The sequence below is a fragment of the Geospiza fortis genome, unplaced genomic scaffold, assembly GCF_000277835.1.
Source record: "Geospiza fortis unplaced genomic scaffold, GeoFor_1.0 scaffold224, whole genome shotgun sequence".
Classification (NCBI taxonomy): domain Eukaryota; kingdom Metazoa; phylum Chordata; class Aves; order Passeriformes; family Thraupidae; genus Geospiza; species Geospiza fortis.
The window spans coordinates 1671962-1686266 of NW_005054448.1; the positions used below are offsets into that span (position 1 = coordinate 1671962).

The window sequence follows — 14305 nt, forward strand, 5'->3', positions numbered from 1 at the left end:
ACTGTATGCTTCCAGGAGAGATGTCTGTCCTTTCTTAACCTTGAGCAAGAGGTGTACTTTATTACATCAGAGAAATGCTGCCTGAAGCCTCAGCATATGCGAAAGGTAGGTTGTGGAATTGCTGTGGTATGGACTTAAGGCAGTCTGAAGAGAAATGCGCTGCCATAACATCAATACTTCTTTCGATGCAATGTTAATTGTTACCTGTTAAGGTGTTTTGCATGAGCTTGGTAACAGGATAACTTAGGAGAGTGAGGAGAAGGAAGGGACTGTCCCTTTTTGTGACAACAAGCTGCTAAGCTGCCTTAGCTGAAGTGTCAGTAAGGCTTTAGTTAGGTTAGGAAACGAATTTTCTGTCTCCAGACTGCTGCACTTGATTCTGGATACAGTCAAATGAGGCATGTGCTTGCTTTCTCACTGACATTTCTGCTCAGAGATTTGAAGGTTATTGTCACATCTCACCTCAGTTGTCTTTCAAATTTTTTTAAATTTCTGTTTAAACTTTCTACATAGTATGAGTCTGCAATGCTGTGCGCCTTTTAATTGTGACTGGTGTTAAATGTTTTGAAACATTGTGAAAATGCCCAGATTGATATGCCTTCTGAAAGGAATGAGGTGTTTAGTGAGAAATGATAGTTGCTGTTTCAGTCCTTCTGCCTAACCTGGTTTTGGCATCTCATAACTGAACATAATGGGAAGAAAGCTCAGTAATGTGGCCTGCATTCTGAACAGTATGGTGCATCAGGTGTAACACACAGTGTGACTTCTGCCTACAGGGGTTCCATGCGGATTGGGAAGGATTTTATCCTGTTCACAAAGAAAGATAACACCATGACTTGCCTCCTCTTATCACGGACGTTCCATGAGGAAGAAGGCATCGACGAGGTTTGCATGTGCTTCTTGTAATGAACTAATATAGTGAATGCTGCCTCATCTGAACTTGCCTACCTCTTACAGAAGAGTCTGTCTCAGGGCTGTTTGTGACTCTGGTGGGATCAGTGTATGGTTTCCTTTTAGCATTATGCTGTAGGGCTTCTGCAAAGTCAACACATTTTTTTTCCTTTTGGTTTTAATTCTAATTCAGAAGTCTCTAGAGTAGAGCAAGTTTGAAGGGCTTATTTCAGTCACTTAAAGGTGTGCTTATGCTAAGTTCAGGACATGCCCAGATATCTTGCATTTTTCTTTTCCCACAAAATTTGAGTTTGAGATGTATTTAATTTTACTGTGCTGATTTGATTTTGTGTAGAGAACTAAAGATGTTTGAAGTTGCTACCCATGGGTCATTAACTGCAGGTGTATCTTCTTACAGATATTTTTGATTTTTAATAAAAAGTCAGTATAGTTCTACCTATGAAAAACTTGTATATTTTTTATAGATAACTCAGGCATTGTTGTTCCAGGCAAGGTTGATAATTTAAATTTGCACTGGGGTGGTATCTCAGAAAGCATCTTCTGGTATGAGGGAGGGATTGAAGGGTGAAGCTGGGGAGGGTCAGTGCATGCTGGTAGCCATGACTGAAGCAGGTTGGGAAGAGTAAAGTAAGTCTAATTCCCACAGCAGCTCAGGCTACTTTTTTGGCTTGACCACAGTTCTGGGATGGGATTTGTGTCTTTGATGTGCAGCTGCAGTTTATAATTCTGTCTATATTTTTACTCTACATGGCAGAAACCACCTTGCTAGCATCCTTTAAAAAATCAAAGACTGAGATCAGGATAAATATGAGTGAAGGATATCTGAGTTCAAGAGAGGAATTAAGCCAAAGTGTTTTTTTTTTTAGTATTATGAAAGTTGCTACATGAGAAGGGGAAAAAAAGCAATTGAGAATGTGAATAGCCAGTACCATACATGTAACTTGGGAATGGTTCACTCTGAGACTGGTGTGTTGAGAAGGCAGCTCAGAGGCTGGCAAAGAGGGTCTGTGAGTATTTGACAGACATGCAAACTACTGAAGAGCTGGAAAGGCCTCTCCTGGTGACTTAGGGGGCTGTCAGGAGGTGTAAGTCACTGGACCATGACCTGCAGGAGGGGCTGACTGGAGTGGGAGAGCCTGAGTCACTCTCAATACAATGGGATTTGCAGGTCATCGTTCCCCTACCCACCTGGAATGCACGGAGCCGTGAACCCCTGACGGACAACATGGAGAAATTTGCTATTGAGACGGAGCTCATTTACAAGTATTCCCCTTTCAAATCAGAATGGGAAGTGATGGACCAGTTCAATAAGATACGTGGTGAGAAAGGTACATGTGGATGGTGCAGGTCACAAGTGAGATATTTGGGGTTTGGTTGGGATTCACCTGGTTGACTTGTTACTTTCTCAGGCACTCTGGTGGTCATCTTTAACCTCAAACTAATGGATAATGGAGAGCCAGAGCTGGATGTGACTTCTGACCCTCAAGATATTCAGATGGCAGAAACACCCCCAGAGGGAACGTAAGTGTGACTGGTGTAACAGGCCTTGATCAAATTTAGTGTAGGGTTTGGCTATATACTATGTGCATGGGTTTTTTTTAAGATTCTCATTTTGTAGTGAATTAGGGAATTTAGAAGATCTGTAGTTTGTTCTTAAGCTATTTGGGGTACATGTGTGTGTCAGCCCATGGGTGTTGTGGCTGTGTTTGGGGTGAATGCCTGCAATGGCTGATCTCAGCTTAGCCAAAGCAGAAAACTCAGTGTCCTTTAGGAGCCATAAAAAAAGGGGCTCTAAGCTTTATGTTTAATTTTATACACCTATCAAAGATGTTTTCATCAGAATGAGAGCTGGTTGTGAGTTAGTGCTGCTCCCAAATTGCTGTTCAGTTTTGTGGCAAAATGTGAGGTGCTGCACAAGTCAGCCTCTGGGGGTGGATAGTATGGAAGGCAGGTGGGGTGTATCATCACATCTGTCATGGAGCACTTCTTCCTGTAGAGGGGCAAGAAGGATGTGCTCAAAGGGCAGCTGGAAGAGCACAGGCCCCTGTTTAGAGAGAGCTGAGTGTTTGCTGAGTTGATCACCTGTAACCTGAAAACAAAAAACTGAGCTGAAATGAGCCAAATGCTTGGTTAAGTCCCAGAACTCCATGGGCACACCTAGCAAGCTTTATGTTTTTGATGAGATTACATGCTTCTCCTCTGCAGTGCTTGAATTTTCCATAGGAAGTTTCAGACCCTGTAAAGCAGCTCTGTCTATGTATTAGAGTGATATTACTGAGCAAATTCCTTGCGGCCCTCCGAGGGTTCTCAGCATCTTTAATGCCTGTTTATAAGGCAGGCGTGATTGCCGCTGATCACTGCCTCTTCTTTCTGATATTGTGGTACCATGTGTGTCAGTGAGTAGTGCAGGTTCTGAGGCAGTGTACCGCTGACTCACTGAAGGGTGGAAACACTCTGGGTAGGTGGGTACACTTTTAGTGTTAAATAGGCCAGTTTATAGCTTTGGCCATTATTATCCAGACGTATTCAAACTCCCTCTTCAGGTTGCAGTAACACGAGTATCAGTTTCTTGTAGCAGTAGTTATGATGAACAGCTCAACAAAGAGTCTGGAGAAGACGTAGGTCAAAAAAATTTAAAGAAAAGCTTTACTTAATGTAGCTTCATGGTAATTAAAACAGAAAGACCTTTTCTTTCACCTGTCTGTTTTGCTAAGGGTATCTCTTGGGCATATTCTGAAGTAGACGTCTCTCTTGCAGCAAGCCGGAGCGCCGCTCCTTCCGTGCCTATGCTGCTGTGCTTTATATTGATCCCAGGATGAGGATCTTCATCAATGGACACAAAGTACAAACCAAACGACTCTCATGCTCCCTCTACAAGCCAAGGTAAGTGTTGGATCCAAGATCTGTGGGTCTGTGGAACCATTTGGAGTTAGAGGTGTGGTGTTTTGCTCTCCAGGTGTATCCTGCATAATTCCATTCCTAACCCTAACGCCACAGAATCAGACCATAAGAGAATGGCATGTGGTGTTGACATCATGGGAAGAGAGATACATCGCGGAAAATTGAATGCCTTTGAAAGTTGCATGAGTCATTGGTGCAATTTGGCTCCCTTTCAGAGAAAACAAAGAAATTAAGATCCTGGTTGTATGAAATACTATATTAGTACAAAACTGTTGGGTAACTATGTTGTTGTTGAGCAGAAGGAAATACATATGGTGGGTGTTAGGATTATTTCCAAAAAGAAACTAGACCGAGTGCTTTGAAACAGTTGCTTTTATATGTAGCTAATCTGGGTTTGAATAGAGATTGAGAAAAAGCTTTGCCTATGTTCCTTTTAGATTTCCTTAAACAAAAAATGTGACCGTGAACTGGGGTGTGCTGTCAGTTGGCTGAAGAGAGACTGGAAAAGGTTACTGGGATAGGAGGGGAAAGGGAGACCTGTATTTCAGTCTGCTTGAGGCGGACTCTCTCTGGGAGCACACAGTCTGCATTCTAGATACTCTGGCATAATTTATTTGAATCAAATAGTAGTAATTTTGTAGAGTATTTGTGGATTTTTTAGTATAGCATTTTGGGCTTGCTCAGCCTACTAGGCGCTGTTAGCAGCCACAGGCCAGTGTCACACCACTAATAGTGACTGAAGAGCCTGGCTGGTTTTTAACTTAGGCTTCCTCAGTTCCTTACATGAGACTGTGGGAAATGGTATCAGAAAGCTGACCAAAATAAAAGAATGTTACACACCCACTGCTCCTCATGCTGGCCAGGCCAGTTGTTTCCCTGCAGAAGGCAGGGAACTTGCCACTGTAAATCTTGATTTACTGGGTAGAGAATCTCTGGATTTCTGTATTTTTGACTGTGTTTTATCTACATGTGAGGGCCTTGTGCTGCTTCTGCTTGTGCTGTAGTTCATCAAAAGTACTAGGGAGAGAAACCGGGGGAGGACACAGATTTTTGTCTCATCAGAGACAAGCTTCTTGCGAGACTTATAGACAGGATGCCATCATTGTGGGTGATGCTGTCAGCGTCATGACAATATTAGGTGTCCCAGGTCACCCCAGATGTTCATTTACCTTAGTGTCTTCTTCTTCAAGTGGTCAGTAGTCTATTCTAAGGAGCCCCAAGCTGATGAGTGCTGGTGGCAGGTGTATCTTACAGATCTGCTTGTGCCACATCTGAGCAAACTCCTGTAGATCTGCTTATAGTGATAGGCCAGTACAAATTCCTGAACATTGTAAAGACATTTACATTTAAAGTCCCCATTCCTGCAACAGAGCAGTAAAGACTGCAAGGCCTCCCTGCAGAGCACAGTGTAAATCTTCTCAGTCTTGTGGCAATCATAGTGGCTTTACTGGGCCTCTCTGGAGACTGTCCAGACTGCTCCCTTCTGGCTGGACTTCCCAATGCCAGCTTTGGGCTCTAGAAGCTGCGTGGCCATCAGGACAAACCATCAAAGCCTTTACTGTGGGTTCTGAGAGCCAGCACTGCTCTTGGGGTAGATGCCACGCTGTGCCCTGGGCAGGTTGAGGAAGCTGTCTTTTTCCTCAGGAGAACTCAAATCTGCCTTGGGTGGCTCTTTCTAAAGGGAAAACCAGTAAATCAGTCCGCTCTGAAAGTGGTTACTTTGCTTTTACTGCCATAGGTGTAGGGTTTTTTTACATTTTTCTCCCTGAACCTGCTGAAAAGGGTCACTTATGCCCTCGCTTTCCCTTTAGAGCTGAAGCCAGAGCTCAGCATCCCCATTTATCTACTAGGCTTTGAGTGCTCTGCAGAGTAATACTGGGTTAATCCCTTGCATTTGTGCCAGCATTGTTTTGTGTGTGAGTGCACAGGGAAGGGACCTCCATTATGGTGCTCCTTTGGGGTCAGCAAATGTAGCAGCGATGCTCAGCTCTTTAGCATGGCTGTGTTTTTGGCCCAGTAGCCTGCGCCAGGTAAATCCTGAACCTTCCTGGTCAAGCAAAGGGATGGAGAACAGACAGTGGAAGTGCTGCTGCCTTACAGCCTGAGTAGCTGGTGTGCTTGTCTGGGACATGTGAAGGGCTCTTTCTTTCAGAGGGGCCTCCCTCCTGCTGTCACTCAGGTTGCCTTTATCTCTGAAGGAAAAGCCTGTACAGTGGCTTGTCTGCAGGTTCCAGTGTTGGTGTTTGTGGACAATGAATAGAAATCCACTGTGGATTTAGGGTATGTAAGTGCCTTTACTGAGAAAAGGTTTTGCAGCCCTTGCACTGATTTTCAGGAATGACAGTGCATCTCCTGAGCAGGACATTTGTTTTCCCTTCGTCACCACCCATGTTTCTGTGGGAGAGGCTTCTCCTCACCTTTCTGTAGCTGATAACATCCTGGTGGCAGGGGCTGTCTGGTTTTGTGTGGATCTTTCACCAGCCTTTGCGGCTGTGTTGCCACATTCCCAGCTTCCCTGGGAGTGGCCTGTGTCTCCTCAAGGATTGCTTCCATCTCTTCCCCGGTACCTGTTGGAGCTTGTTTAGCAATATGGGCTGTGCAGATAGAAATAGCCAGGCCACATGCAAGGCCTGTGCCTCCACAAGGACACTCCAAGGCAGTTGGAATGAGTGTCTTGAAGATCGTGATGGTTTCACAGTGCCATCATCTAGGACATCCGACAGTTACTTACAGTGTTCCCTACAGCAAAGGAGTGCTGTCCCTACGGTACCCCCAGGTGCTGCCCTGCCTGCTGAGCTGGGCATGGGGAGATAATTCAGCTTTGCTCTACTTCTCTGTCTTTTTATTTTTTCCTTGGAATTCAGGCAGGTGTGGGTGGAGTAATGTAGTTATGGCAACATGTTGAAAGCAGCCTGGTTTTCAGAGTCTACTGTCTCCTGGCCCCAGATAGCTTTAATCAACCTTACATAGGTTAGAGATGACGCCACCAAAATCCTGACTCTTTAACTCCTGACGTGATGAAATCACCAACTGTGATTTCTGGAAATCTTAGCACTTGCCTGCTTTTTCCCCAGGGAGGAAATCCTTTAAAATAGCAGAAGAGGTATTTCCGGGAAAATGTATTTCAGGGAACTGTGCTTGTGGTATTAATTTTCTAGATTTGGGAGCAAAGGATTCCTGTTGGTGAGATTATGTCTGATGTCAGTACCATGTGTGCTCACCTACAGAAACAAACCTAAACAAAACTTTTCATAAGTACAAGGTTATTTCTCATAAATCCTGACAGTTTATCTGCATTTGGGGGGAATTTTGTCTCTCATTAGGATCTAAATGTGATTCCAATCAGTTGGTCAGTCAAGTGTTACATCTCTGTTTGTTTTTGCCTCTCTGTAAAAACAGCATTTCTAGTGGCTTTTGCTTTAGCTAAATACTGGAAAATTTAATCCCATCCATTTGGGATGGGATTTTCCTCTTGGTATATCCAAACCCTCATGTCTTAAGGTGATCTGAGTTCCTGCAGGCTCTGCTTGTCCTAGGTGTCATCTTTCCTTGTGATTTGCTTGGAGGTTATACACATTCATGAGCTTCTGCCTCACGAACACCAATCTTTCACTCTGCAGCAGTCAGTGAATTTGGATCTGTGTTTGGCATGTTAGCATACAGGGCAGGTGAAACAAGCTGCTTCATCTCCAGCACAATTTACAAGGTTGTGAGTCAGATACAAAACACAAAGAAGTGTCCTGAAACTTGAAGTTCTTACCAAATTGGTGTTCTACTTTGAGATAGCCCTGTGTGAGATGGACCTGTCAGACTGGACCTATGGACAGCTGTTCACAGGAAAGGTTATTTAGCTGTGATGGGAGGGTTTTGAGAAGCTTTCCATATACATTCACTCCTTTTTACTTCTGAAGAAATTATTTCTCTAAGTCTTGAGATTTGCTACAAGAATATGGGTATATTTCACCCGCACTGGTTAATGCAGAAGAAGAGAGGATATTGTGGTTGGAGCTACTACTAAAATATCTATGACTTAAAAAAATTTTGCTTAGCTTCATCCAAAAGTGTCCAGTTCATGATATGTAAACCTCCTCCATTTATTGAATCTATTGGGAGGAGTAGAGTAGCATGTGGGGACCTTGTTCTCTCATGCAGTGATGAAATTTTGATTTGACCTTACTGCTGAGTTTGCTGATTAATAAATTTTGATCATCACAGGATGTACAAATACACTTCAAACCGTTTCAAGACCCGTGCAGAGCAAGAGGTGAAGAAAGCAGAGCACTTGGCAAGGATAGGTGAGTCGTCGGGGTATGCATTCATCTGTTGCTAAGGGGAGGACTAAACCCTTGAATGGTGTGACCTGGGGTTGGCTGCCTCTGGGATCACTGGAATTGCTCAGGAACTGAATTATTGCAGCAACTACAGATGGCACAGACTTACGTTCATGCAGTGGAAGGAATGTACATTGTTTCCAGAGACCATTTCATAATCTGAGTAGCAGATGTACAGGATAACCCTTGGAGTCCCAGCAGTTTGCCCCCACTTCAGCAGAAGCCTGGCTGAGCCCTGTCATCCTACAGTTCTTTTCTCACCTTTAAGATATTATGAGCTTTTGGCTATGTTTTCATTCTGCACCTTTCCTGTTAAGGCAATTAAAAAAGTAGATTTTTATCCTGTCACTTAATGTAAAGAGTCTGGGGTCTGGGTGTACAAGGGAGCCCTGGTTTGTTTGGTTTTAATCCTTCCTGGCATACCTTTTGCCCATCTAATCTTCCTTTCCTGTTAAATCCTGTAATCCTCAGGGAAAACTCAGTTTGTCATAATTGGTTATTCAGCATATAGAAATCACACAAGCATATAAATACAGCATTATACTGTATTAGAACTGCATTAAATCTCCAGAAATACAACACAAAAAGCAGCATCCCTCTCTAACACTTAATGCAAAAATACTGTAGTGAAGGAGGAATCTTGGAAGTTGTAAGTGATTTATATGTGACCTGTATCTTCTGGTAGGTTTCATAAATCAACTACATAAATCACTTGGAGGCACGTATCCTCTGTCCCAGTGTCAGAACTGCTTTAGGCATGTCTGCACGTGGCTGCAGGTCATATATACAAGGGATGGTGCTGCATTCAGCCTGTACAGCATCACAGAGGGCAGTGTGATTGTGACCCTGTCCCAAAGAAAAGCAGCAGAGTGAAATGGTGTGGATTGCCATGTTCCCTGTTCCTCCTTTAGGAAGTACAGCCTGGCAAGATAGACTTGGTAAGATGAAGCTTGAACAGATTTTATTGTGTGCCTCAATCCTCATAGGTGAATTTATTTTTACATTGAGTCCTATAGCCAGGACATGTCTTGAGCACACACTCCCATTGCTTTTCAAGAAGATGCAAAGAGTAGGATTTAGAGACACTTCTTCCCTGAAGCAGTCTGTGAGGCTTTCATGACACTTAAAAGTGGAGTTCAGTGTATGGCACTGAAAAGTGATGTCCATTGTTGTCCCAGTGCTAAGAACAGGTCCCATTGGCCCTAAAATGTTACACATTTCCATCACCAAACCACCCTGGTGCCTTTGAGTGTGCAGAGATCACTGAACCTGCAGTGTGTCCAGGGGGCCAAGAAGGCCAATGACATCCTGGCCTGTGCTAGAAATAGTGTGGCCAGTAGGACCAGGGAAGTGATTCTTCCCCCCTGCCTGGTACTCAGCACTGGTGAGGCCACACCTCAAGTACTGTATCCAATTCTGGGCCCCTCATTTCAAGAAGGACATTGAGGTGTTTAAAGTAAGTCCAGAGAAGGGCAATGGAGCTGGTGAAGGGTCTGGAGTGCATGTCCTATGAGGAGAGCTGGGATGGTTTAGCTTAGAGAGAAGGACGCTCAGGTAAAACTACCTGAAAGGAGGCTGTAGCCAGGTGGGGGTAGGTCTCTGCTCCCAGGCAGGTAGTCACAGGATGAGAAGACATAGCCTGAAGGTGCGCCACGAGAGGTTTAAGTTGGACGTTAGGATTAATTTCTTCACAGAAGGGATCATTATATATTGGAATGAACTGCCCAGGAAGGTGGTGGAGTCACCATCGCTGGAGATGTTTAAGGAAGGACTGAATGTGGCACTTAGTGCTGTGGTCCAGTTGACATGGTGGTGTTGGTCCACAGGTTGGACTCCATGATCTCAGAGGTCTTTTCCAACCTAATTGATTCTGTGATTCTGTGAACTGGCCCAGTGCTTTTGGTGTGCAGGGATCACCAAACCAGCCCAGTGCTTCAGGGAGTGCAGGAATCACTGAATGGGCCTGGTGCCTCTGGGGGAAAGAGGGTGCTGAGCAAAGGGTGTAGGACACTGTGGTGAAAACTCCCAGCTGACCTCAGACTGTTACTGCAAGATTGGAGCACACATGGAGCCTTCAGGACTAAAACATGCTCAGGGTATTATCCTCTGGGGCCTAAATCTTTACTTGTAGGAAAATAGGTTTAATCTGTAGCACCAAGCTTTTTTGTTATCCTGCTGGTAGAAATGATTAATTTCTCATGGTCTCCAGTACTCCAGAGGGATCATCAGGAATGATTTGCAGTTTGCTCTTTTAAACTCAGGAGTACATTGTGACAAATGGTGGGTCTCAGCTGAGCAAGCAGCAGTTCCAGAACACCAGAGATACCTGCCTACAAGGAATGTGTTGGAATCAGTCAGATTGAGAGATTGCTGAGTCTCTGGAAGTAGCTTATGGAATCAAAACAGGATAACCAGAAAATAGCTGGATGGGGAAAGATGTATGAGCAGCAGAGAGGGGATGCAGGCATTGTTTGCCTTGGCGTGAGCTATGCCATCCCTCAGCATGCACCCTTTGTATTGCCAAATTACAGAATCACAGGAAGAGATCTTAAAGCTCATTTTGTCTAAAGTCTCCCTGAAGCTTTCTCCAGGCTGAACACTCCCAGCTCTCCCAGCCTGGCTCCAGAGCAGAGGTGCTGCAACCCTTGGAGCATCTCCATGGCCTCCTCTAGACGCTTTCCAGCAGCTCCAGGTCCTTCCTGTGCTGGGCCTCAGGGCTAGGGGCAGCTCTGCAAGTGGGATCTCACCTGGACAGGACACAGGGCCAGAATCTCCCTCTCCCCTGCTGCACATGCTGTGGGATCAGCCCAGGGCATGGAAAGTTTCTGGAGGCCAGAGCAAACAGCTGGGACAGGTCCAGCTCTCATCCACTGGCAACCCCAATTTCTTCTTACTCAGGATTGCTCTCACTCCATTCTCCTTGCAGAAAATGAGGTTTATTGAATGAATCTTAAGTAATACCAGGGTGGTATGTGCCTATTGTCAGCATTCCTGTTTGTCTAGGAGAGAGGCAAAAAGGGGAGTTCCTTTTACATGGTATGTTTCTTGCATGCAAGGATCACGTGCAGGGTAGGTTTTCCAAATGCTGGGTCCTATGTAATGTGTAGCACAGATTTGTCTTTTTTCCAGGCAAAATTTAGCAATTATTAGAGATAAAAGCATTTCTGAGAGTAGTCCTTTCCCTCAATCTTTGCAAGAAAATTACTTCTTTGGAACTCCTTTTCAAGCCTGAGCTTAGTCTTGGTTTTGTGAGAACCTTTCTCTGAATCACATTACCAAGCAGAGCAGGCAGGGCCACAGGCATTCTTAGAGACTTTCCACTTCCTTGTTGTCTTCCTCACAGATACTTCCTTCAAATGTGCTTTTGCACAGTTTGTCCCTACTATTGTGCCAGTTGACTGGGACCTCTGAGCATGTTTAAGATGCCATGTCAGTGGGACCCTCTCATGTAAGGTTTGATTTTTGTACATTTTTGTGTTTCCTTTGTACCCTTGTACACATCAATGCAGCAAAGGCTCTCTGGAATTGCTCTCTTTGGGTGAATGCCTGACAGTGTCTGTCTGTACCAAATGGCTGACAGCATCCTTGTCCCTGTATGTTTCAGCGGAAGAGAAGGCTCGCGAGGCGGAGAGCAAAGCCCGTGCCCTCGAGTTACGCCTTGGAGGGGATCTCACGCGGGAGTCTAGGGTGAGCCTTGTGCTTTTGGCAGCATGTTGTGTTTTGAGCACCAAGGGGTGTTCGGAGCACTGGTGGTGGAGTGATGCTGACTGGGCAGCACCCCATGGCAGCATGCTGTGTACTGGTTAAGCAGGTGGCGGCTCCAGTCAGCAGTGAACTTCCAGCAACATTTAGGCATCTCCATGGCTTCATCACCACTGGATGTGTTTCACCATCTTCACATGGTGTGCAGCCCAAGTGAGAAGTGTGTTGGCATTCCCCTGCCTACACACCCAATATATCCTGCGTGAGAAGGTGACCTCCCAGCTCCAGGTGCTGTTTGCTGACAGCCTCTGTGGAAGTGGCCTGGGGAACAGAACTAGAGCTATGGGCTTTTTGGCCGTTCCCTGCTGCCTGTGCAGCTGTCTCTGCGGCATTTGGGCAGGGGCTTTTGGAGGGGGCCTCTTTGCTTCCTTCCAGTGGGACTGTGGCTTTGAGGGGCAAGGCTGAGCCCTGGCGCCAGGAGTTGGGAGGAGGGCTGACAGGGGCACCAGAAGGTCAGCAAGTAAAATCACTGAGCTTCCTATTGTTATGTCATGGAAACAATAGTATCCAAGTGCCCTGGATGTTTCCTTGTGCTCCATTGCCACTGTTTTCAATTTCCTTAATCCTCTTTTGACATGTAGACATTTTCCTTCAAACAACCTAGCATAAGTTTGCCCTACCTCTGGAGTCACACTGGTTGTCACTGTCTACCAGTTGTGACTTATTTACACTTAAAACATTTCTCAGCTCTTCCTGAAAGAGCAGAAAATCATAAATGGAGTGAATTTTATGAATTTCCCAGCTTGACTGTGCAATGCCTGTTTGCAGGTGACATTGCGTCAGGTCCAGAACTCAGCCATCACCATGCGGCGGGAGGCTGACGTCAAGAAAAGGATTAAGGATGCAAAGCAGCGGTGAGTGCAGGGGCTTCCAAACTCTGGAGTACCTAGGCTGTTTGCTCCAGGTGCTCATATACCTCTCCTGTTTTGCATGTATTTTTGGTTCAGCTCAAAGCTTAAATATCCATGGGCATCTTATATGCCTAGGCTGTTAAACCGAGCAGCTGGGGCATTATTCTGGTTACCTCTGGTATTCCCCTCTTACCTGCTGAAAGACATGTGGGTCTCTGGATTGGGTTGTTCGCTGTAAATATTTACCTGTTTTTCACATCAGTTTTTTTCACTCTTGCTTTTTCACTTGCAAATAAGATTCAGGCTGATGAACAAATGTTCGCAAGTTACAATGAAACAGCTTTAGGAATTTTAGGCATGCTTTCTAAAAAAGACCGAGTTTTGGTGTAGTCAGTGCTGTGAAATCCCAAGGCATTCTTCTAGCTTAGCTCTGGTGGCAATTAACTTTGGTTTTTGATGTACTCACAAGAATATTTCACTCTTCATATATGTTTGTTTTGCATTTCTCAAATGAAGTGAAAACCAGAAACAAATGCTCTTAAAACACATGCTGAGTTTGAGGAAGGTGGGGATTTGGATACAGAACACCTCCATTCCCTATGTGTATGCATGCCCATTTACATGGCTGCCTAGGTCAGAACTATCGCAGACTTGATGCCAGAGATAGATTTAGTACATCTTAAGATGCTGAAAAGAAATAAATAAATACAGCTTTAATTTAAAAGTGCTAGAGCTAGGATCTGAATGATACAGAAGCTTGTGAGAGAACCTATTTCCTTCAGCTTCCACATACTTTTCCATCTACACCTTTGTTCTTTAATTCTTGGGTTTGCTGACATTAGTGTGCAACAAAAAATTTGTGAATAGTCTTCTGCCCTTCCTGCCCATGGGCAAAATACTTCTTCCTGTTACTAAGCTGACCAGCAAAAAGCCGCTCTGGGCAGGTACATGGCTTTCCCTGTGTCCCTGCATTCATCACTGGTGATCAGAAGCAGATCAGAGGATTATGCTTTTCTACGGCATTGTACTTCATTCAGAAAACCAAAAAAAATCCTGAAAGATGTGTATAATAGGCACATTAACTTCTGTACTATGCAATCCCTGTTGTCTTTTGGAAAATTCTTGAGTTACAGAGGATGTCCTAGGACAGTTTTCTGCTGTTTCCCTGATGCTGGTTGCATCAATGAAAGAAGTGCTTTCAGGTTTCCAAAGGCTGTGTAAGATCAGGTTGGCTCTGAATCCAGACAGTCGGACAGGTACTAAATTTCTAGTAATTAAATTCCTGGCTTTTGACCCACTTCTTCATTTTCCATGGTTTGGATGATAATTTTACTTCCTGTCCTCTCTGATAAAAATGAAATGTCCTTTTTGTTTTGTAGGTGACTACATGCTATTTCTTGAAGTATAAGGCTCTACATTCTTTTCCAGAAGTTAAAAAAAGAAAATTAATCCCTGAGATGGGTGTTTTGCTGCACTTGCTCATGCTCTTGAATCATGGTTTTCTATGACAGTGAGCTGAGACCAACAGGTCACATTCCAGCCCAGTAG

General features: G+C 44.5%; 1 protein-coding gene across 5 annotated transcripts in view; it reads left to right on the plus strand.

The window, feature by feature from the left end:
- Nucleotides 1-14305, plus strand: part of MORC2 (MORC family CW-type zinc finger 2) — a 42161-nt gene that overhangs the window by 12061 nt on the left and 15795 nt on the right. For 4 of the 5 annotated variants that reach the window (XR_004082416.1, XM_005427600.2, XM_031062439.1 and 1 more), the window contains 7 exons: nucleotides 777-885; nucleotides 2081-2240; nucleotides 2322-2433; nucleotides 3670-3795; nucleotides 8029-8108; nucleotides 11749-11831; nucleotides 12675-12760. Coding sequence is in view for 4 of the 5 variants with exons in the window: in XM_005427600.2 (XP_005427657.1) it covers nucleotides 777-885; nucleotides 2081-2240; nucleotides 2322-2433; nucleotides 3670-3795; nucleotides 8029-8108; nucleotides 11749-11831; nucleotides 12675-12760 (756 nt within the window). In the remaining variant the exon portion in view is untranslated. The remainder of the gene's footprint in view (nucleotides 1-776; nucleotides 886-2080; nucleotides 2241-2321; nucleotides 2434-3669; nucleotides 3796-8028; nucleotides 8109-11748; nucleotides 11832-12674; nucleotides 12761-14305) is intronic. The other variant, XM_031062437.1, reaches the window with a different exon arrangement.